The 24,289-nt window shown below is 39.7% G+C and overlaps 1 protein-coding gene and 1 long non-coding RNA gene across 3 annotated transcripts in view; one reads left to right on the top strand and one right to left on the bottom strand.

Moving 5' to 3' along the window:
• Positions 1–5,741: 5,741 nt before the first annotated feature.
• On the top strand, positions 5,742–16,998 carry LOC120369262. The gene is made up of 3 exons (XR_005583021.1): positions 5,742–5,797; positions 15,689–15,767; positions 16,956–16,998. It is a non-coding gene; the product is annotated as an uncharacterized LOC120369262 (long non-coding RNA).
• Positions 6,338–24,289, bottom strand: part of SUMF1 (sulfatase modifying factor 1) — an 81,183-nt gene continuing 63,231 nt past the window's right edge. The window contains exons 8-9 of one of the 2 annotated variants that reach the window (XM_039482342.1): positions 22,021–22,080; positions 6,338–8,806 (exon numbers count right to left, since the gene is read on the bottom strand). In XM_039482342.1, the coding sequence (XP_039338276.1) occupies positions 8,696–8,806; positions 22,021–22,080 (171 nt within the window). In that variant the 3' untranslated portion in view covers positions 6,338–8,695. Of the gene's footprint in view, positions 8,807–12,608; positions 13,023–22,020; positions 22,081–24,289 lie in introns of those variants that run through there. The other variant, XM_039482343.1, reaches the window with a different exon arrangement.

Below are 24,289 nucleotides of genomic sequence, written 5' to 3'. Positions count from 1 at the left end.
ATGCTTTAAGTACAGTCTGTTTCAGTTGGGCTAGTTTAAAGATTTAGTGTTCCCCTACACTATCTTCTACCCCCGTTTCCACTGTCTCCCCCCTAAGATTATACTACTGGGAAACAGACACTGCCTTGGTAGTAAAATTTGAAAGGCAAGTAGATTCATCTATGCACTGCTTAGTTCTGGCTGCTGGACTAGCTTACTGTTAATGTTTTGTTGTGCTGTTGAGTGGTGAGGTGGTACAACATATATTAATCAATTAAAGTCAATTTTTGAGACCAGGATGGATGGATCAGTTGCCAGTGGATCAAATTTAATTATACTTTTTAAAAAAATCTAAACCTGCATTTTACAACACAGAAAGATCCATTCAGTCCGTAAAAGTTATTTCAATGTACGCTTTCTGTAATACAGTATTTACTCTGTGGCTCCTTACTGTATTGTTCAACTTACTGAGTAGCTCATGTTAAATTCACTGTACTGTGCGTTTATTAAATATATAAAGTGTTCAAAACATACATATCTGTCCACTAACTTTGTAAACAAATCTGCTTTATTCAGGTACTTTGGAATAATCACTGGTAAAGTATTGCAATGGTGGAGCACCTTCAGCAAGGTGGCTACTGTTTACCACAGTGACTCGGAAGCAATATTGCACATTCACATTTTGATTTTCAGCAGTAAGAGGATGGCGTGAATGGTTCCACACCACACAAACATTTCAAGTAGGATAAGGAATACAATTCTGTGGAACTAGTTCCAGTTCCACATGCTGCTGCTTTTCTAACTGGAAAAGATGGTCAGTGACAACACCCTTCACAATCTGTTCCTGTAAGTCCTGGACATTTGAGAAACAACCAGTCGGGGCCACTTCTGCCAAACACTTAAGGAAAGAACACTAAGGGTAGATGTTATTAAAAGGTAGTTCTGGGTCTGTTGAATTTTTTGTTTTTATGTCCCCTGCTGCTGAGTGAGACACTATTGTACTTTTAAGTTTGTAAGAAGTATGTATTTCCAATCATACAACTTGTCCTGCTGGAGCAGTCAGCACCTAAACAGTTACTTTAAATACACATTCTAATCTGCTACCCTTGTTTTTCTGAAGGGTTTTGGCCAGATAGCACCTCCAGTGACAAAATGCACCTTCACTGTTTTCCAGCTGTTAGTTTGCAAAAGGAGTATCTCATCCACCCATCTTGGAAAGGGAAGAGCTTTGGTTTTGCTCGCTATTACTGAGGTGCTAGTCTTTCCCTACTTTCCCATTTTGACAACCCACATCCTCCCTAAAGCCCAATCAAGCCACCTACAATTTCACTTCTGTCAAAGACAGACAATTAGATCTTGTGCTAGGATGACATTTTTATGCAAAGTTTGGAGTAATGCACAGAAGACATCCAAGAGGAGGTAGGATTCAAAAAAATCGCATGCCTAAGGCCAAAAGATCCTATTGGTAGTACATTGTTTCAACTTTTTAAACAATGTTAAAAATAAAGTCCCAAAATTGTAAGTTTTATCAGTGTAGCTGTAAGTGACATGAATGTATCTTCTGTCCTCAACTATGAGTTGAGTGAATGTATTTTTGCATTTCTAAAGTGCCTTTCAGCCAAGGATACCCAAGCGTAAGGCTTCAAGTGTTGCCAAAGAGCACCCTATTGCCATAAGTCAGACCCCAAACAGAAGAAACACTGCACAAATGAGAAACAATGTGATCATTTTCCCCATTCACTAGCACTACTGGCTCTCTTGCTAGCTGCATACAAGACAATGAAACAAAATGTACAAGGGTGTTGCTATAGTTCCCAGAAAGTCAGCATGTGTTTGTTGTGTGTGTGGGGCAAGGGGTGTTTTGTTTTTGCACATTGCTGTCTTACTTGGCAGGACAGGTTTGGGAAAATCATGTACCACAACAGAAAGACTAAGGAGCTGTCTAATCTTATCATAACAGTGCAACCACTGCCTGTTTCAGAGCACTAGTTCAGTAAATGTGATATAGCAGACAGAGGAAGTGTCCTTTCATTTTATTTGTTACATGTCTCCACTGTTTTTCCTTATCAGAATTAGATCCCGTTACTTTAGCTAATAATGCTTTTCTGGGAGGGGACCACTTCCCAATTTAAATAAAAAAAAAGCCTTTGTAAGCATAGTAGAGCTTTTCTGTTTTGTGGGGAACTGGGTGTACACAGACAGCCAACAGTCGAGTAATATGAACTAATCACTCTAGGTCATCTTCCATACAGTTGAGGATTGATGTGTAAAGCTGCAGTTATGGAAAATACATAGACAGCCAATCTGATCAAGGAGAGATTTCTGTAATCTTGTCTATCAGATATATTACTTGCTAAATAAGATGGAATTAATGAGGACATGGATGCTTTAAAACAGAAGGCATTTGGTTTTGAGTTTTTCCCACCTTCAAGAAGAAAGATGTAGATAAGGCTTTGATGTAATTCATGAACATATTAAGCAGTAAACTATACTCTGTGCATGCTCAACTAGCCCTTGGTGTGTTTTGTCTCCACAATTTGACAGCCTATATTCATAACATTTGTGCATAGTGTACATACTACAAGCTGCCTATCTGAGGACAGATACATTAACTTCTATAAACCAACAGTGATGCTTTATTTTTCTTATGATGAGGACTTTGTTTTTGGAACTGAATCATTACTTGATGCTGATGAGGGGCCAAGGGAATTTGATTGCTCTTTGCTGGACTGTCTTCACACACATTTCACTGCTGGATTTTCATCTTAGTCTCACCCTATTCTATATCTCCCAACTTTGGTTGTGGGTTTTACATGTGAGTAGAATTACAACTGAAGCTAGAGACAGATTGGAGATCATATCTAATGATTCACTTTTGTCATTTTTATAGACATGTTAACCCTAAAAGCTCTGGTCTTAGATTTTGAGCTTATGGTTTTGCTCATGACTGGCACTCTGGTAACGGTGATTAATACCTTAATCTCTTAGTTGAATAAGGTCTGGATTTCTCTTAGGAAAAATCTACATAGTGAGAAGTTCCACAGATCCTGTATCCTCATCTGTAATATGGTTTCATCTAAATATTAAAAATACCACAGCACTTAAGACTTCAAGCGCTACTTTTTGGTGCAGAGAAGTCTCTCTTTTTCTCCTAAAATGGCATCATGCCTATCACTTTGTAGCTGGTATATTTGAACATCCAGATTAAAAGAAGGTCCAATCTACCTCCTATTCCTCACTGTAAACAACTTCTGTAATATTCTCATAGCACTGTATTTTCCATCCCTTAAGATTAGATGGGCTTTCAAGATCAATTGCACTGCTTCTAATTATTCTCTTGTGAATATATTTGGCAAGGCTCTAAGAACTTGGGAAAGCGTAAATTCAAAATGCATTACCGCCATATCAAATCTGCATTATTGGCACTGAACCAGAGGACATGGCTGAGTCTTGTACCTGCATGTGATTGTATTTCTATTTTCTTTTAGTCCTGGCCAGTTGTTCTTTGTTTCTGGTAAGAGTGACCCAGAGATTCAAGATATATACACAGTAACTCCTCACTTAAAGTCATCCTGCTTAATGTTGTTTCATTGTTACGTTGCTGATCCATTAGAGAACATGCTCGTTTAAAGTTGCGCAATGTTCCCTTACAACATTGTTTGGCAGCCGCCTGATTTGTCCACTGCTTGCAGAAAGAGCAGCCCATTGGAGCTAGCTGGTGGGGGCTTGGAACCAGGGTGGACTGGCAGCCCCCTCTCAACTCCCCGCTCCTTTAAGTTCCCTGTGTGGCAGACGCCCAGCAGGCTACCAATTGCTGGCAGTTCTGCTGTCCCTCCCCCCACTGACATGTGCTGCTCCTGTCCTCTGCCTTGGAGCTGCTCCTGGGAGCCTCCTGCTTGCTTTGGGGGGGAGGGGTGGTAGGGAAAAGAGGAGGAGGGCTAATGGCAGGGTGTCCCCCCTGCTCCTGCCCCCCGCTTACCCCATCTTCATAGGGCGGGGGGGACACAACAGGGCTCAGGCTGGAGGGGGCTTGCTGCCAACAGCTGCAGTCTCAACTTGATCTACTTAAAAAGGCAATGTACTTAGAGTGGGGTCACTGAACTTAAAGGGGCAATGTGCATCTCTCACACACACAGACACACAGTGTGTGTCTGTCTACCATGCTGTCTCCCCTCCCTCTATTACTGCTGCCTTGTTGAGTGTGAGGCTATATTAACAACAATGTGCTAACCCTTGAGGACTCAGCCAAGTGCTAGTTCATCATTTAGCAGTAAGGCATTCCCTGGGAAATATCCCACCCTCTGACTCCACCACCTCAACCAAGCTTCACAATCATCACTGCTGTGTACCACCGCCTCAACCAAGCTTTACAATCATCACTGCTGTGTGCAGTATTAAACTGTTTGTTTAAAATGTATAGTGTGTATATATAAATATATAATCTCGTCTGGTGAAAAACATTTCCCTGGAACCTAACCCCCCCCATTTACATTAATTCTTTTGGGGAAATTGGATTCGCTTAACATTATTCCGCTTAAAGTCGCATTTTTCAGGAACGTAACTACAATGTTAAGCGAGGAGTTACTGTACTTTCAAAAGAGTCAAAACTAAATAATTTGCTAGAACACTATCAATGCAGTAGATTGGCATTGGGTCCCAATAACTTTTATGGCAAGTAAGTGTTAAGTGTCAAAAACATAGATCTTTGCTGTACTACAGCACTGCAGCTGCCTTCCTTGATTGAATAAAGGCTACTAGAATGCTCGCTCTCTCAAGAAAAAAAGAAGAAAGATTTAAGTGCATTCTCCATCAGCTGCATCTCTACATAACAACTGCTAGAGAGTTTTCAGTCTAATCCTATGAATTGCATGTAAGGTCTTCAAATAGTAAATATCCAAGAAGTAAGATTTCTGAAGACTTTGTGTTATAAATCGTATCAATCTGTCCAAATAGAGCCTGTTCCTCCTAGGATTAGGCCCTCTACAAAATCTGATCTGCCAAGTCACAGTTCAATGTGGACTTTAATAATGGATCAAATCCAAACACCTCAAAAGGCCAAGAGTTTGGATTCCAACCCTTAGTGCAGTAATGCTCATCTGTAGTTTTAAGGAGCCCCATTATAGAGAGGAGGGGGTTGATACACAATTTTGGTTTTGGTTTGGGCTCAATCACAAATTCCTTCCTTTCAATAAGAAAACTTGTTACAGATTTTACATTTAGGGGCCCTATCTTGCAAACTCTGAGTGGGTGGGACACCTGTGCACTCACTGAATCCCATAAACTTCAATGGCCTTCACACAGGGGCTCCTTGCTGAGTCAGGATACTTTATTCTTACAGTTCTTTTAGAGAGCCTTAGTCAGATTCTGCAGACAAAGTGATACCATTTAGGCCATGATTCAGTAAAGCACTCAAAACATGTGCTTAATTTCTAGTACATGCTTAAGTTCCAATGAACTCACATGTGCTTTGCTGAATCAGGGCATTAATACTTCACTGATTTTTTTTTTTTTTTTTTTTAAAGAGACAGATTGCAACCCTCTGGGATTAATTCTTTCAGTTCTATAGCTGTAACTAGTATTTTTGTAGAATTGCTGATTGAAAGTTGGATGTTCTCATGATACTCTAAGGGGAAATTTTTTCAAACTTTTGCTAAACAAAGTTGTAAACAAATTTGGGAGATTTTAATCCCATGCAAAATATGGATGTAGCAGGAATAAAAAGGGGACATTTTGTACTATTATGTATTGTAGGAATAAGAACAAATATCAAAGAACATCAGAAGCAACAAATCTTTCAACTGCCTGCATGTGTCGTAATGTAAGAAATTCAGTTACAATGGATTCATTTAAAAGCTGTTTCCCCCCCACCTAAACTTATTTTTAAATCTTAAGAATGTGAATACTAGTGCCCCGCCATTGAAAAACAGCAAGCTATTGTTCACCAAACTTTTCCTGAAACGTCATCTGTAAACATGATAGAAGGGGCTAAAGAGATCTGAAAAAATAATAATACCTTTAGAGGATGCTACCCATATTCTTAATTTTTTACTAGTTTTAAATTAGATGCCTTAATATTGTACAGTACTTTAAACGTCTCACCTATTATTTGTGCCTAGGTAGTTTACTCTGATCTGTATTATGGAAATGTTAATCCAAGAAAGTTTTCCCACTTTCCATCGTCCAGCATAAAAAAGTTTTAGATATGGCATTGTTCTCTTTTGGTAGAAGGGGAAGGAAGTTTACCTTGTTTCTCTGAATACTGCTAGAGAGAGATCTGATTTGCCCAGTGACAAACCACATGCTTCGCAGATGGCTGAAGAGCGAAGTGAGATGAATAGTAATACAAAAACCTCAGTTGTTTACAGAATGCTCAGTTTAATCATTTTATCAAAGTGCTGATCGATTGCTGTAAAAGTGTAAAAAAAATGGGAACAGTTCAAGCTAATGCCTTTATATGAAACAAACAAGTTAAGCCATCAGAATGAAAGACCACCATAAGGAAGTTTGCAACTCGGGACAGTAAATCTTGACTGACATGCCCCACTTCTGAACAAGCATTACTCTGAAGCTGCCATTCAGAGACAGAAATTCCAATGATTTTTCAAAGCTTCAGAACCAGACACTTTTTTATATTATATATAAACAAACAGGTGTTCAACAATCACAATGCCTCAAACAAAAATTTTCACATACTTCCTTCCACAAAGGCAGACATGTCCTTATGATAGTGCAGGAAGTTTAAACTAAGATGGACAGCATTTTTCTCCCATTTGTTTCAGTGGATGCACTATTGTGAGCATTGTGTTTAGTATATACAACTGGTCAGTCAGTCTTTCCCAACAATTCCCAAGCAGTGGCTTTAGATACCACAGCTTTTTCCTATGATTACATGATATGTTTTAACACTTTTTGCACTGGCAAATGTTTATATTTTAATGGCTTTCACTGAATTTTAGTCTGTCATGTAAGTGTAACTTTAGTTCCTATGCCAAAGGGGTCCTATGCCAATGGGTGAATTGCACGGTCACTCCCATAGGAATACCCCTCTGTAGGGGCTTTCCATTTGGTGGGAAACTCACCATCCCAGGGCAGAAGTTGGCAACTAATGTCTTTGTATTTTAACGCTTACCTATCAAAATTATAGGCAAGAAGTGCTGGAAACAAGAGAACAATATGAATACAAAATATTGCTATTACAAAACACACGTACCCCATCTTATTCATAGATCTCAAAGCACTTTAAAATGGGAAATCAGGCTTACGTGCCTTTGTATAGATGGGGAGACTGAGGCACAAGACTTGTCCTAGATCACTGAGTCAGGGAACATCTGGGAATAGAACCCATGCATAAAGGATTGGCACTTTCAGGCTATGAGCTTCTTCTTAATAGTTAAGAAACAAAGTTTATTGATTAGATTAAAGTTAGAATAAAGAGTAAGTGGTTGACATGGAAACTTTTCCATCTGCCCCTAGGGCTGGGCCCCAGAGTCAACCACACTGTGCTGGTAAGAGTGAAGCACATTAGAGAAGAAAGATTCAAGTGTATTTTAACATGAAAAGCCCAAGTTGACTGAGTTAATTTACCAGCCACAACTACATTTACCTATCACTGAGGTTTTCAATACATTTTCAAACTTATTTAAGGACAACCTCAAGGTTTTCCCAATGAAGCCTATGAGAAACTTTCCATTCAGTTCAAATTTCCTGTCTTTTCATGCAAGCTTTCAAACAAGAAAAGCCATTCACCGTCAAAGAAAATTTTAAAACCACTAGTTCGAATAAATAACTTAAAGCCCCCCAAATCAGTCTACACAATGTTAGATAGACGTTAAAGGAAATCTCTGGTGTGTTTCTATCGCTACAAGTTTCCAGTGTAAAGGAAATAAATGTTCAATCCTTTATGGGACTATCATCCCTATTCTAAGAAAAGCTGCCATTTTCTAAAAAGGGAGAAAGTTACTACTCACGTGGGCAAGGGTCTTTTCTGAACACAATGTTCACGTGCAAAAGGAATGCAGTATAAGAGCTACACTACATTTTTACAAATGTAGGCTACCTACACATTTGTAGGTAGCCTAAATCTACAAAAGCATAGCCAATTGCCAATACAGGGTAATAGGTAATGTGGAGTGTTTTTCTTCTGTCCATGACCCTCAGTTATAATTGACAATATGTTTCCTATATTACTCAGGATGTAATAAGTAAATACCATGCTACAAAAGCTCAAATTTTCTTTAACTCCTCCCAAAGTTTGTAAAGCCTCCTTGAGGGTTTTGGATCACTAAGGTAAATCCATCATCAAATACTTACTCAGTACTGAAGAGCATCTTCTCTAGAGGAGATAAAAATAGTATCTGAAACAAAATATCCTTTTCAAAATGCGGTCAGGAAGGTTCTGGTTAGTTCCTATGCTGGTGTAAATCTGAAATATTTCTAATGAAATCAATAGCATTAACTCTATGTTTTCACCTGCACAGTTGATATGGGAATTCAACCCAACTTTTCCAAAGATTGGTTATAGAATTAAACTGGCATGGACTTATTTTGGAAGGCGATTTTCTCCAACGATGTCTTTTTTCAATTAGCTGGATATCTTGTTTTGTCTAACTAGAGACTCGTAACTGCAGAACATCTCAGCAGGCTGGAGCTCCCCAAAACTCCTCATGCTGGAGTGAAATTTTTAGTCCCCTGTGGCTTCAGAGCACAAGTAGTTCTGTCAGTGTAAAGCTGGCAGAGTGTCTGCCGCACAACGGAATCCCAGGTTTGAAGCAGAACTATCAGGAGTGTTTTGACTGCGGGCTGCACAACGATACCTGTAGCAATAGGACTAGAAAGCGAGAAAAAAAAAAAGAGTCACTTAAGCACATATTACAGCTTGTGTCTATGTCTACATAAGTAAGGGCTGGTTAGACTAATATCACAGAGCATTTCAATTGTTGCTGATGTTTGCTACTGATGGACAAAGATGACAGTCAAGCACCAAGCTGATGGGAAAAAGTTGGAAAAGCCTATTGGATGGAAGAGAGGAAACTCAAGGAGAAATTCTGACAGTTATTTGAACACTTGGTTACCCTTAATCCCACTCCACCTCCCTTCCTGCTCACCTCCCATCTTTTTATATTTTGTTGAAGTTCTTCAGGACAGGGAATTAATAAATTGAGTCTGTAATAAGATTGTACGTTACAAATGCATCAAGAGGTACAATGGGAACAATTACCTACCTCGGATGTGCTGAAAATGAAGGAAAGTTTGTAAACCACTCTGAAGATTAAAAACACTGTTAACTTATGCAGTACCACAGGAGGGTATGATGCTTTAGTCAGCAATATAGTGCTTGCAGATACAAGCTTAATGGGGTTCTCGCAACAAATTTTTTGGTGGCCTCAGAGTGCAGCCGCCAAACTCTTGCTGGTGGCCACTCTGACAATTTTTCCTAAAATACTGAATTAACTTTTGGAAAAATTAATAAATATGCACATATACATGTCAAATCATTGTAATTTATTTATGTAGGGTGTTTTTTTTTCAGACTCAATAATAAAAACAGTATACAGTTGTCTCTATTCTTTATTGAACCTAAACAGAATAGAAACACAAATAAGGCGCTTTGCACATTCTTGTCTTTTTTCTTGTTGTTTCTTTTGCTTTTTTTGATTGCCTTTTTTTTTTTAATAGACTTACTAACTACTAAGTCTGCTGTGAAAAGTGATATTAACAAACATACAAATATCACTTTTCACAGCAGACTTACCGAGTCCCAGCAAACCTGGGGACAAATCAAGTCCTGGATGGGAAGGTGGGTACGGAAGCAGCAGAGGCCGGAGCTATGGGGCACTGGGGAGGCAGCAGTGGTCAAAAACCAGACGCGTGGCAGCCCTAATTAATATTAGCTTATTGAGAACTGTAGTACATTGACTTTAGATGAAATACCTTAAACAGTAGTTGCACAAGTTTAAAGTACATATACATGAATATATTTAATGCAAGTCCATGTCAGAATGCAGTTCAGTGTGTATTCCAATATACTTTTTCTTGCACTTTTCAGTTGTTTCCAGTAGAGATAGCATTTACATTATTCTGCAGATTTTTAGTCAAAAAAATGAAAATCTGAAAAGATTAATAACTAAGAGATCTCTCCCTCTATTCCTCTTAAAAAAAACCTTCTGTATTCCATGCATTTGAAGAATTGAAAATTCTGATCTTGTGTGAAGATTTTATAGGTCAAATTTAGAATTGAATCCTGACTCACCCCAAACTTAATTTGCAACATAAGACTGAAACATACGTAATAAGGCACAGATTAGATTCTAGTGTAGTGCTTCATGGTTTGGACACTGAAACAGCTATAAGATCAGACATGAATATTTCTCAGTTTAACCCAATCAATGTAGCTATATTACATAATACTTGACAGCAAGAGTGCAGACTTTTCTCATTGTACAAGATTTGTCAGCAAGGCAGTCTATTATTCTGCTTTTTCTCTTTGTAGCGAATAAAACTCAGTTTCCTGATTTAATGGGGCAAAGGTTCTTGATACATAAGGAGGATCTGGAAGTGAAAGGTACTGACATCTGTCTAGAAGAATCCTATTGAACATGACAATGAAATCCTGAGGAAAAAAGACCAACTTATGTACCGGTATTCCTGCTGGTAGTCTTTTTAGGGATACCTATACTCTGATATAATCTATATAGGTGGCCACAAACATTTTCATTTAAAATGAAACCACTGGGATAGATGATTCAGCTGCCTGTCAGAAGTTCTTGGTAAGCAATTATTTTGTGCCGACAGTTTCCTTTCTTACTGGCTTGATTTCAGAATGGGCTGCAATTATGTGCAAGTTGCCCTTTAGCAAACTCAGAGGAGGAACTGCTATTTCAAATCTCCCTGATATGAGGGAGGCAGCACAGGATTATCCAACATGACCTACCCTCTTAGACTCTCTTTAATGTGGCCCCTCTGCTGGGACTGAGGCACATTGGTAAGGAATTGTCAAAAGCTTGCACTGTTAATTCTGTAACTGTTCTGTGCATAACAGATTTGAATCTTCAGTGGTGACAGTCAGGAATGGTTCACAAGCACTGAATAGTCAGCGGAGCAGATGCAAGGATTGCCACACATACACACAGTCCCGTCAGTTGTTTCCAGTGTAGATAACATTTGTGTTATTCTGCAGATATTTTAGTCCAAAAATGAAAATCTGAAAAGATTAGTAATTTATAGATCTGGTTTGTGTGAGCACTGCATGTCTCAACAACATATGCAGGCTTACCACACTTACAGTCCAACAAAAGGGATCAAATTCAAATTCACTCCACTAGCAGCAAAGATGAATTTGGCCTAGAGTTTTTAATGGAAGGGCCACCAGAAATTATTCAGAAAGAATTAAATGAACTTCATTCATTTTAGCCCCTAACATTGGACTACTGATTAAAAAAGCTAAACTTCCACTCCAATTAGTATTTTCAGTTAGGAGAGAGTAAGAAACTTGCAACAATTAGGATAACACAAGTTTGAATAAGTTGGAGAGATTTCATTTCAGCACCTTTCAGATTTCCAGCATGCAGTATTAAGTACCGTATATACTCGTTCATTAGCCCATTCGTTTATAAGCCCCCCACCCCCACCCCTCAAGATGGATAGGTAAAAAAGCAAAAAACCTGTATGACCCTTTTATAAGCCTACCCTGTATTTCAGGGGTTGGCAAACTTTGGCTCCTGATCTGTTAGGAAAAGCCACTAATGGGCCTGGACGTTTTGTTTACCTGAAGCGTTCGCAGGCACATAGTCCCTCAGCTCCCAGTGGACGCGGTTCGCCATTCCCAGCCAATGGGAGCTACAGGAAGTGGCACCACTTCCCGCAGCTCCCATTGGCTGGGAATGGCGAACCGCGGCCACAGGGAGCTGAGGGGCTCTATGCCTGCAGATGCTCCAGGTAAACAAAATGACAATGTATTAGATATTCAATTCAATGATTCCATAGAGTTTAAAATCATCAAATTTTGGTGTAGACCCATTTATAAGCTGATCCCGGCTCTTTGATGCTTCATTTATTTACCAAAAATATTTAGCTTAGGAACGAGTATATACAGTAATATGAAGTTTGCTTTATTTCAATTTAATAAACTGTAGGTACTGAAAAAAAAATTAGCTTTCCCTCTTCCACTACACCATTTATTGGACTTTGTATTTAGCTCCCTTTCAGAGAATGAATGATTAAAGGTGCAAAACTATGATGTTAACTTGGGACAGGCAAAAGGAGTTATTTGTAGGTCAATACAAAAGCTAGGGGTCTTTATCTACTTCTTCCTATCAAGTAGCACACTCCTCACTTTTTGGAAAAATTAACTCTGAAGTGACAAATATTCTAGAACCATCTGCAGAAAACAAAGGTAACTGGCTGTGTTTATATACAGACACTAACAATGGAATAGGATCTCTCCACCTCTCCCCTTGCAATGTTCAAATAGTGATAGCATTTCAAACATGAATGAAATATGCCTTAATATTGAATACTGAGGAGCCCACATTCATGAATTGCAATTTGCTTAGAACAGTTAATATTTTGCATTTACCATTGGAGATGCTAATGATTTTCCTACACGCACTAATTAAAAATGTGATTAAACTGGCAGGTGTTTAAAAGTGACATTATGGGATTCCTTTGTTCATCATCTTCCTTCCAGATCAAATGTGCTTGTTTACAAACATTTATAAGAGTTTTGATCCAAGTGGCTAGTTAAATTTTGGGGCCTTGGGGACATTTCAGTTAGGAGGAGAAATTGGCAATACTCATTTCTTTGATGCAATCTTGTTTATTTACAAGGAATGTATGAAGTCCTGGTCTCTGAAGACAGAAGGAATCAAATAGCAGAAAATATCTTTTTGCTCACAGAGCTAAGAGCAACCTTTTCACCTTGCACCCTCTCCCCAGGTGTCTTTCAGATCCTACACCATGCTTTCAGCTGCTCCTTTGGGCTGTCTGTATCCCTCTGGTCCTCTGTGTTCTGTCTTCCCTTCTTTTCCTCCCACACTCCTCTTTGCCTAAAACAATATTCAACAAAACTTCTTGGGCAGGTTCAGGCACTTCTTGTGTCCTAGGTGGGGGCTTATCCTTACAGTTATTTCAACTGCAAGGTGCATTCACACCTATCAATTTCAACGATGTTTTACCTCAACTTGTAGAAAAGGTTTCACCCAGCTCATAACAAAGATGTATTTTCTCCGCTGCAGTGCCAGCCCTGCAAACTCAAACTATCTTTTTTCCCCAGGCTCAACACCACCATCAGGAATGTAGGTTCCACAACTGGAATTTAGTTTGATCTAATGTGTGAGCCAAAAATAGAACCCAGTTCATGTCACCATATAGCCTCTCAATAAAAAGAATGAGTACTAAAAATGTATCCAAGAAGTTTAATTTCCCCCAAGAGACATGCCTACAATGAGAATCCTTTGATTCCCTGGAAAATGTCAGGCAGAAAAATTCAAGTTCTGTTGTACCTAACAGCATGCTTTTGCATTACCACTTGTGAGTTAGAGGGAAAGATTTTCATTGGTACAACCAGCAAGCCATCTAAAGGCTGCATAGCACTGTAGGACCCTGTATTGATGTACATAGCTCATGAAAGTACACAGAGTCATCCATTTACACTCCCACAGTTTCACAGGTGCAAATGGATTTTGCACAACTGACTTCTGAAGAGCTGGTTTATAAAGGCCATGATGTTAGAAATAGAATCAGAACTGGAAGGGACCTCGAGAGGTCATCTAATCCAGTCCCCTGCACTCGAGGCAGGACTAAGTATTATCTTCTAGATCTAGACCATCCCGGACAGGTGTTTGTCCAACTAGCTCTGAAAAATCCCCAATGATGTAGATTCCACAACCTCCCTAGGCAATTTATTCCAGTGCTTAACCACTCTGACAATTAGAAAGTTTTTCCTAATGTCCAACTTAAACTGCCCTTGCTGCAATTTAAGCCCATTGCTTCTTGTCCTATCCTCAGATGTTAAGGAGAACAATTTTTCTCACTTCTCCTTGTAACAACCTTTTATGTACTTGAAAACTTATGTCCCCTCTCAGTCTTCTCTTCCCCAGACTAAAGAAACCCATTTTTTTTAAAATCTTCCCTCATAGGTCATGTTTTCTAGACCTTTAATCATTTTTATTGCTCTTCTTTGGAGTTTCTCCAATTTGTTCACATCTTTCCTGAAATGTGGCATCCAGAACTGGACACAATACTCCAGCTGAGGCCTAATCAGCGCAGAGTAGAAGAATTACTTCTCGTTTTTGCTTACAATACTGCTGCTAATAGATCCCAGAATGATGTTTCCTTTTTTTGCAACAGTGTTACACTGTTGATTCATATCTAGCTTGTGATCCACTATGACCCCCAGATCCTTTTCCGCAGTGCCCCTTCCTAGGTAGTCATTTCCCATTTTGTATGCCTGCAACTGATTGTTCCTTCCATAGTGGAGCACTTTCCATTTGTCCTTATTGAATTTCATCCTATTTACTTCAGACTATTTCTCCAGTTTGTCGAGATCATTTCAAAATTTTAATCCTATCTTCAAAAGCACTTACAACCCCTTCCAGCTTGGTATCATCCACAAACTTTATAAGTGTACTCTATATGCCATTATCTAAATCATTTATCAAGATATTGAACAGAACCAGACCCAGAACTGATCCCCTGAGGGACCCCACTCGTTATGCCCTTCCAGCATGACTGTGAACCTCTGATAACTACTCTCTGGGTACGATTTTCCAAACAGTTATTTCCAACCAGATAATTTAACAGATTGCTCCATTTTCCTGTGAATGTTACATTTTGACAAAGTGAATTTGTACGGAGAGATTTTGCTATGTCAGACTTTGTTGCAGCACTTCCTAAAGGAACCACTGCAGAATCATTTATCTGCAAATAGCCCTTCTGAGGATAAAACCATCCCTACAGATTCCAGGGCACTTTTGGGGGGGAGGGGGGAGAGGGAAGGGAGGAGTAAGATGTTTACTGTAATGTTAGTTACCAACATTTCCCTACTCTTCTGCTGCTGTGCTGTAGGTTGTGTACCACTTGATACACTTACACCTCAGAGGTGGCTGCATTTCCTTGATACTGTATACAGGTCATTCGGGATCCTTTAGGATGAAGGATACATTTACTTGCCTATGAAGTCTGTAGAGGAGTTGTCATTCTGATAAGAATTTCTCATCAGAAAAACTCGCCCTCCTTCTCCCCATGCAGATCGTGGTCAACTAAAGCATTTAGCTAATTTACATCAAATATGCTGCATTTTTAATTTAAAATAAAAAAAAAAGGACTAAAAAAATCTGAAAAAAACCCAAACCATTTGAGTTTTTTATTTGAAATGTCAGTTTTGAAATTTACTTAAATTTTATTAAAATTAAAATACCCTAAAAATATATCAAACAAAACATTCTGGTATTTCAGAACAGCTGGAGAATTGGAAAAGAAATCAGTTATTCACACAGCTCTAATTCTGATACACTTGCTATGCAAACTCTGCTATACAAACTAATTTGTTGTGTTTTATTATCTGAGGAAAGTAAGTAATTTAAATATCCAACTCTCATTTGAATTTCTTTGGGATTTGGGCACCTAACTGCCTTGTAGTATATTGAAAACTGTGTTAAAATTATAAACGATCACTTTAAATTCTCAAGGGTTTTCCTGGTCCTTCTTTCAGGCTAGGTGCTCAGTCGGGAAACATGTGATCTGGATTTTCAGGCAGTCAGTCTGCAGAGCCAGTCTAGAATAAGATGGGGGTGAGTTGTGCTTCTCTGCTGTACGGGGCAGGCTGTTTTCCTCTCTGTGTTTTGGTTTGTGTGTTAAAGTTCTGGGTTTTAAGAAATCAGTAATATCCTGCCACATACTGAAGTGTCCATGTAGACCTTGCAGTCACACGCTAGAAGTTGTGTAGTGCATTTTGATCAACCCCACTTTGAAACGGGAGTAGATCAGAGCACAGCAAAGAACTTTTACTGTGTGGCTATGTCTAAACTTGCAGAGTTTTTGTGCTCTCAGTTTCAACGGTGATAGTGAACCAGTGAAAGAAAAGCGCTGGTTTGTGTACTCACTTACTTGCACAGGCATCAGAGTTTACATTTGCAGCACTTCCATCGCAGATGAGAGCAGTGCACTGAGGGCAGTTATTCCACAGGGCAGCTCTCTCCATTTTGAGGATAGGTCTTGTGTGGGGAGGAGAGAGAGAGAGAGTGTGAGTGTGTGTGTGGGGGGGGGGGGGGCGCATCCTGGGTCCCTGCACAGCCTCCTCTCCCCAAACACTGATCAGCTCCAGTAGCTCAACATTGCTCCAAGCAGGGGATCATTTGCTCCCTGGAGCAGGCATTGTCACCTGACCAGATAAGTGAGCACTTGCCAAGAAAACAGGAAGGAGAATTTCAAAGTTCCCAGGGCTTTACAGGGGATGTCTGTTTACCTGGCATCAGAGCAGCAGAGCTGCTGGACAGAGTGGTCACCTAGGCACTGTGGGATAGCCTCCGGAGATTAAAAGCTGTGTAAACAGGAAGAACGCGTCTTCCCTTGCACACCACCACAAAAGCATCACCAGTAAGAGCTGTACACCTCTCGTGGAGGTGGTTTTCTCTTTGCAGTGAGAGTTTCACTGCAAAAAGTCATTGGCAAGTGTAGACATACCCCGTGACAGCAGGGTCCACATGGACATTTATTACTTTGCAGCAGACTAGAGTAGATTTACACCCCTGCTTGCCACAAACTGTTTATGTAGACAAGCCCTCATTTGCAGGCTGTGAACATAATAATTGCTTAAGCTGCTCGTGAAATTCCAGCCCGAAGGTGTTTGTCTGTGCCATTCAAAACATTATGGCCCATCAGTTATCTGACATTATGAACATCTTCTTCAGATGTTGCATTGCTATAAAATAATCACTACTAGTTCTGAATTGAAATTCGATGTCTCTCTGCCTATGAAGGAAAGTCACAAGAACAAGGGAACGGGGACAGGCTGCCTTCTAGACAGGTAAATATATTTTACTACCTTGTAGTGGTTTATATTCTAGGCTCATAGGCTGAGTAGGGGATTCCTTTGTATAACCAAACTTCAGTGCATTCATGTTTTGCCCATTCAGTGTGGAGACAGTTCATTGGTGTTTACCTCCATTAACTGTCAAGTGCCTCCACCTCAGGAGAAATTTAATAAAATATGGAGATGTACCTATCTCATAGAACTGGAAGGGGCCTTGCAAGGTCACTGAGTCTAGTCCCCTGCCTTCACTAGCAGGACCAAGTATTGTCCCTGACAGATTTTGCCCTAGATCCCTAAATGGCCCCCTCAAGGATTGAACTCACAACCCTGGGTTTAGCAGGCCAATGCTCAAACCACTGAGTTATTCCTCCCCCACTAATTCAAGCTATAGTTCTTGATACAGGTACAAACTATGAACCCAGAGAACAGTTTCTGCCCTGAGCAAAAATACTGTGTACGGTAACTGCCATGCACGCTACAGAGGGCTCTGTGCAACTCATCATACTGCAAGAAGCAGCATCATACTAGATTTTACAAGACTATCTGCTTTGAAAATAAAGTGGTCATTTAGCAAAGTTCTCTCTCTCTCTCACACACACACACACCTGCCCACCCCCTTCTTTGCCAACTCTAAAGGGAGTAGAGGAATCAATTTAAATGGCTTTTATAAGGCATCTAATACAGAATCCTTTGTACTATACAATTTTTTGGTCTTAATACACAGCCTACTTTTAACACCTAAAAAAAGACTTGAATCTTTAAAAGCCTTTAAAATGGGTCACATTATTCATCAGTAAAGAAGATTCTATTCCAGTGTTAATTTAATCAAAGCTGCTAATTAACGTGTGACATTGATTTCACCTTACATTCTCACAGGAAATTTAATCTAATTATGAGGATGATTTACCAGCTCCAGGCTTTGAGAAGGAGAGGAATGGAATGGGTTTGTTTTTAATCTGAACAAATACACAAAGGAGGGACATATTTTTAGTATAACATGAACAGAGTTTGGGGCACAGCTGTTGTTCATGCCAGAAGCTGGGAGTTAAATCAATAAGACTTGAAGGGCTATTGTGGGACGGCAGTAATCAAACTCTTCAGAAATAAATTTCAAGTCTCTCACTGCTATCCAAGCTGAAAGCTCCATCTCTTACCAGTTTCTCTTCAACTACCCATCACCCCACACATTCCTGTTGGGTAAAGGAGCTTTCTCAAACTGAAAGTCACACTTGTCACAAATGGTGTACCGTGTATTTTTACAAGTGACAATGAAGATTACTAAAAATGAAAGTAGCAGAGGATGTATTTACACATCAGTTTTACTATCTGCATTTGTTAGTAGGTGGGGTGCAGTCAGTTTCACTATTTCCCTCTCTAGTCAGTTAACAAGAGAGAAAATGACTAATTGAAAAGACCCTTAGAAATAAAGTCTTTTCTGCTGTTTAAGAAAAAAAAGAAAAAGAAATCCATAAAGTTTCAGGACATGCTGCTAAAAGGAGGGCTCTATCAGAAAGTGATTTTTCTCATTAGTCTATTTTAAAATATTCAGTTTGATGACTCCCCTTTCACTCAGATAAGCCCTGGCATTACACCTTGTTGCTATTTATGAAGGAAGCAATATAAATACATTTGGTGTTATACAGGGTTGCAACTAGATTTCCATATGTTTGGCTTCTTAGTCTTACACTTTGATATACCCTTTTGTCCATATAAGTTTCCTCACAGGCCGAATAATTTTTCCTGGAAGTATACAGCATGTTGGTCAAACAGTAACTGAGTTATAGGTGATGAAAGTGTAATACGCAAGGTACTTCTTACAATGCAAACTTTGGAGAAAGACTAAAGTGGCTTGGCTTTAGAAGTTTGAACTCAGGCTCAATCCTTCATAACTAGCAGTGCACGGAGTATCAACATTGGTCTAAGATGGACACAGTGAAAATATTCATAAAACAGCTGGAGCATCAATCTATTTTATAGATTAAGAAAATATTTACAATAAGGTTCAATAAACGCAGCTACAGAATTCCAGAATGGGGTTTATCCAGTTTCAAAACTCAATTTGGGGGAGAGGGGAGGAGGAGGAGAGAGAGAGAGACTAGTTATTGCTTCCTGTTAAATTCTCTCTGCAAAGAGATGCAACATCACTGGACTGAATGTTTACATGAGATTGAGTAACATTTCAAAAAGGCTTTCATGTGGAATCAATTAATCCTTCACCACAGCATTCGTGAAATGTTAGTCTTTGGGAGGAAAGAACAAGCAATGAGTCCCATCGCTCAGACTAACAGCCCTCCCAAACTCTCTGAAGCTCTCTCAGTTTCTCCACTTGTCATATTCTTGCTTCCAAATCCTCTCAAAGCTTTTCTAGTTTTACTATTAGTAAGAAAATTAATACTTTATTAGCCCAAGCCCCTACTGGGACCATCTGCCTCCTCCCCTGTGTTCGTGTGAGGCTTGACCACTTCCCCTTTTGGGGAGCCTATCTAACACCAGGAAAGTTTTTTGCACCCATTCATCTCTGCAAGCATGGAGTCATTTCAGGATACTGACATAATCATAAGCTCCACAAGCATTCTTGCAGCTAACACGATTTACTGGCAAGGCAATGTGGTAGGACTCCAGGTGTACAAACTTGCAAAAGAGAGTTACGCTCAAGCTTCCTTCACATCAGCCTGGCTCAGCTGGCAGCACTCTTACCTCTGAACTTGTGAGTTCAGCTTCTAAACTAGAATTTAGACTTGAACAAGAAGTTAGTACAGCCCGAGGGAAAGCGCTTGTGGGGAGAGAAGATGGAGGTGCTACACTGCCATAGGGATTTGATCCTGACTAACTCCAGTCTCTGACAACTGTCCAGAAGCAATCTGAAGACTATATTGCAATTTACAAAATGAGTGAAGGATAAACCTATCTGATCGTTCCAATATTTCCTCTCTCTAATCTTGCATTCTAATCCACAACACTGTGTGCGAGCTACTGCAGTCTCTCCATAGCAGTCACTTTCACAAATTCAGTAATACTTGACATTTTTATATTTACCTACACAGTTCCTGCATCACCAGGATCTAACTAACAACTGTGCCTTGAGATGATTGGCATATGAAAGGTGCAGTGCAAAGCTATTCCTACCCCTTATTTTGCTGGATTTGGGCATATAACTACCCCATCAAGACAGAGGCAGGAGGGTGTTTAAAAACCAAGGATAATTTAGTTCTTGACAGTGAAATATGCCTATTCACTGTATATAACATAGTAAGGCACAGTTATACGTGTTCATTCCTTACACTAATTCCGATTTAAAACACAGTTTAAGTAGTACTATCCTGAACCAATTTAATCTGCAATTGTGGAGAACATGTTTTCAGATTAGGTAGAATAAATTTTTTTAAATTTTCCTATTTCACCAGTATTTAGTTGATTTAATGCTTACAGCTCCCAAAATGCAAGAAAACTACATGGTAGAGAACTACCTGCAAGAAAACTACAGAAAGAACACGAGCATTGGCTACATTCCGCAATTCTGGAAACATGAGTATTAAACTAAAAGGAATACTAGCTCCCTTCTCGAATACTGAATTTTTGGCTTTACAGCAAAAAAGGCAACACACTGAATTCTGGAGAATGTTATTTTACATATTTCCATGACTACTTGCTAATTTTAGCAACAACTAGAGTAATTTTGTGATCAAATGTCATCATCAGATATTGCTTAAATTACCATGCTTTATAAAATAAGTGGTTTTAACATAGGCACATTTACCTTTTTATAAAATGGAAACTCCAAAAAGTCCATGTTCTCTCAAAAGTCTTAAGAAATAAGATGTGCACTGTCAAAAGCCTTTGCATTTATAAGTACATCTGCTTTACCTGTAGAAGGTTCCTAAACATTAAGATGCTTTAGGAAAGGAGGAGAGAACAACTCCAGTTATTCTCATCTAATTGACTCCTGGGCACCACAAGGTTTTATTTAAGATCTGTTCTAAAAAGGAAGGGTTTGGTCAGAAAAAAAAACTGTATGGAAGCCCCCAAGATCTCTAGTAATATTTGCTATAATAAAAAGATAATCAACTCCCCCCACACACACCTCAACAAAACACTGAATACTATGTGTTGACTTCAAGAGTGCATACTGAAAATGGTTGAAAGCCATCCAAGAACCATAAATTACACCATCCTCTGGAAGAGAAGCTAGATTTCCTTTCCTCCAATGAGAACAATCATCAAGGTCTGGAATGGAATGGTAGAGGACAGGACATAGTACAATGGTGTCTCCAGAGTACCCAGGAGAGCACATATGATATGTGGGAAGTACCAGCAGTTGAGGACTTTTCCATCATTTACAGGACAATATTTGGTTGAGTGAAGTAACCATTAAAGACTCACATTGCAATAACTTAGCAAGCCTGGATCTGACAACATTTGCAAAAAGTACATTCTCTTTTTGACCGCTCTCATGTCAAACCAGGGTAAAATGGTACAATACAATATTGATTGGGTTAACTTTGTAAGAGAATGTTTGTTGCACTGAACAATGTGGAGCCTCTACAACCAAGTTAGCATCATGCCAAACCTAGATGTTGCTAGAAGTGGCATTAACTAGACCAATAGATGGAGATTAGTGGCAAAATTGGCTACTGTCTCCTATTGAGCCGGGACAGCTAAATTCTGAGATAATATCTCTAGATATGGAAAACTGGTACTTTATCACCTCTGGTAATATGGGAACATGACTTTGCTTCATTGAGATACTTAAAATATCCTTTCAACGGTATTACCATGATAATTATCTGAGCAATTCAAAAATGTAGCCATATAATGTTTACGCAGAATTTTTGAACTATTCCTGCGTAACATGTATCAGATTCCTATTATGTACTAATAGCCTAATATATTTATTTCAGCTTAGTCTCATTAGATAATCACAAATAAATGCAGCAAAAATTAGAAAGCAGTAATTACTAACAACAGCCTGACAGCTAAACCAGTGAGGTTTGCTGTAAGTCTTTTAGCTTTACCTTATGGCACATATAGGATCCACCTTTCTTCACTCTGTCTGTCCCTGATGAGGGCCCTTTCTGTGGATGGAAGGACACCAGTTAGTTACTTTTCATCTGAAAAAGAGCAACAGCCAATTACAAGGTAAAGGTACAAAGTTGTAAGAGCAGGACAATGGAAAAGGAATGACCATCAGCATTCAAAACAAAAACTGCTGCTGTTTCTGAAAACAGAGAAGCAATGTAATTATTTCAAGCAAGAGACTGGAAACCAGGACAGAGTAATTGTTCTGATTTCACCACTTCAAGTAATAAGTACTTGAAGTTCTAATAATTGTTCTACCTGTCAAGAGGGCAGTGTGCTATTCTTTAAAGAAGCTCATAATATACTGTAATAAGCAGAATGACAAGTGTGAAGAGTGATGTTGAAGATATGAAAAAAGCTTTGTTGCTGCAGAATTCTCATAAGAGACAAGATCAAACATTTTCACCTGTCATTCACACCGTACTGCATCTCTCCCCATCCACGTGTCACGTGGAAGCAGCTGAAGAGTTCAGTGCTTTCTGCGAGGCCCAGTGGGACCCTTGTGCAACTGTATGGGCCTGCAATTACAAGCATGTTTTGTGTGCACACATTTTAGGAAGATCAGGCCCATAACATCTCATGCAGACTTTAATTTTACAGTCCCTTATGAATGCCACCCCCAAAAAGGAAGAAGTGTTGCCTAGCCATTAGAACCAGGGCCGACTCTAGCAATTTCGCCGCCCCAAGCACGGCGGCACGCCGCGGGGAGCGCTCTGCCGCTCGTCGGTCCCGCGGCTCCGGTGGACCTCCCGCAGGCGTGCCTGCGGATGCCCCACCGGAGCCGCGGGACCGGCGGACCCTCCGCAGGCACGCCTGCAGGAGGTCCACTGGAGCCACCTGCCGCCCTCCCGGCGACCGGCAGAGCGCCCCCCGCAGCATGCCGCCCCAAGCACACGCTTGGCGCGCTGGGGTCTGGAGCCGGCCCTGATTAGAACGGGGCTGTAAGTCTGGAAACCCGAGTTCTACTAGTGGCTTCACTACATTCTCAATATGTGAATCTGGGCACATATGTGCTTGTTTCCCTTAGCTGTGAAATGGTTACCATACTGCTCACCTACTTTTCTAAGTATTAAGTAGCTAGTGCATGGGAAGCTCTTTGAAAACCTGGAAGAAAGGCATTACAAGATACAAGCTACCGCTGCATTTTATATTTGTCTGCACCACTGATTTATACATAGGCTACTTCTAAAGGGAAAATTTCCCACAAGAGTCCAAGTAAAAGTTGCTATCTCTCCTTCACATGAAACTCCACCTCTAGGCAGGAAGATCTTTACTATCACAAACTGGAATTGCGTGCAAGAGAGCATGTCTTGCTTACAAAAGCTATAAAAATTACCTTAAATAATATGCTATGGATTGTGTTGCTGGCATATTGGGCCTAAAATAATTATCAAAATGAAAAAAACTTACTTGGCCAGGGTAAATGAGCTCTGACAAATACAGGTATTCACATTTCTGTACCTACTGAACAATCATATATTCTGCAAATTACTTAAAACATTTCAGCCAAGTGTCTCAGTGAAAGTCTCACAGATAACTCCAAGTAAATGAAGAATTCCTTATGTGGCAGCAAAGAATTTAAAGTTGGCATGTCTAAAACAAGGTTCTGTATTTCTAAAGAGAAAAGACAGCGATATACTTAAAAATGGTATTTGTAAACAGGAGATTGATATTTCAATCTATGCTGCCTGTTTTTTAAATGAGGAGTAGGGTGACAAAGACCCCGCAGTAAATTCACCATAATTCTGTTACTCATTTTTATCCTTGCAACTACAGAGGTGGGGTGGGGGATTACTTCAGGGTGTTTTGCAATGTAGTAATTAAAGAGGTGATATACAAGCATTTTTCCAAATCTCTTACCAAACTATTCTGCAAGGGATGCCACAGTATGAAATCCAAATCCATCTGTTTCCTGGATTTGGCTTTATTACCAGATAAGGTACAACAATCAGCTCAGACCTCCTCCCCAGACTTGGCTGCTCTTAGGATTGCTCTGTCAGGACTCCTCAGCACACCCCCTAGATTTTCCCTTACCTGTGAGCCATTCCCACCTCCCTTTTAACCAGGATGAATTAGGAACCACCCACCTGCCTCAATACACCAATAGCACTCAACCTTTCTGAGCAGGAACACTGCCTACCAATAAGATGGGGTGTTTCAGGAACACTTCCAGCTTTCTCCACTGCAATTACAGAAATGATTCCC

This window comes from Mauremys reevesii, linkage group 7 (assembly GCF_016161935.1).
Source record: "Mauremys reevesii isolate NIE-2019 linkage group 7, ASM1616193v1, whole genome shotgun sequence".
In the NCBI taxonomy this organism is placed as follows: domain Eukaryota; kingdom Metazoa; phylum Chordata; order Testudines; family Geoemydidae; genus Mauremys; species Mauremys reevesii.
This window is presented reverse-complemented; position numbering and strand designations above follow the sequence as displayed.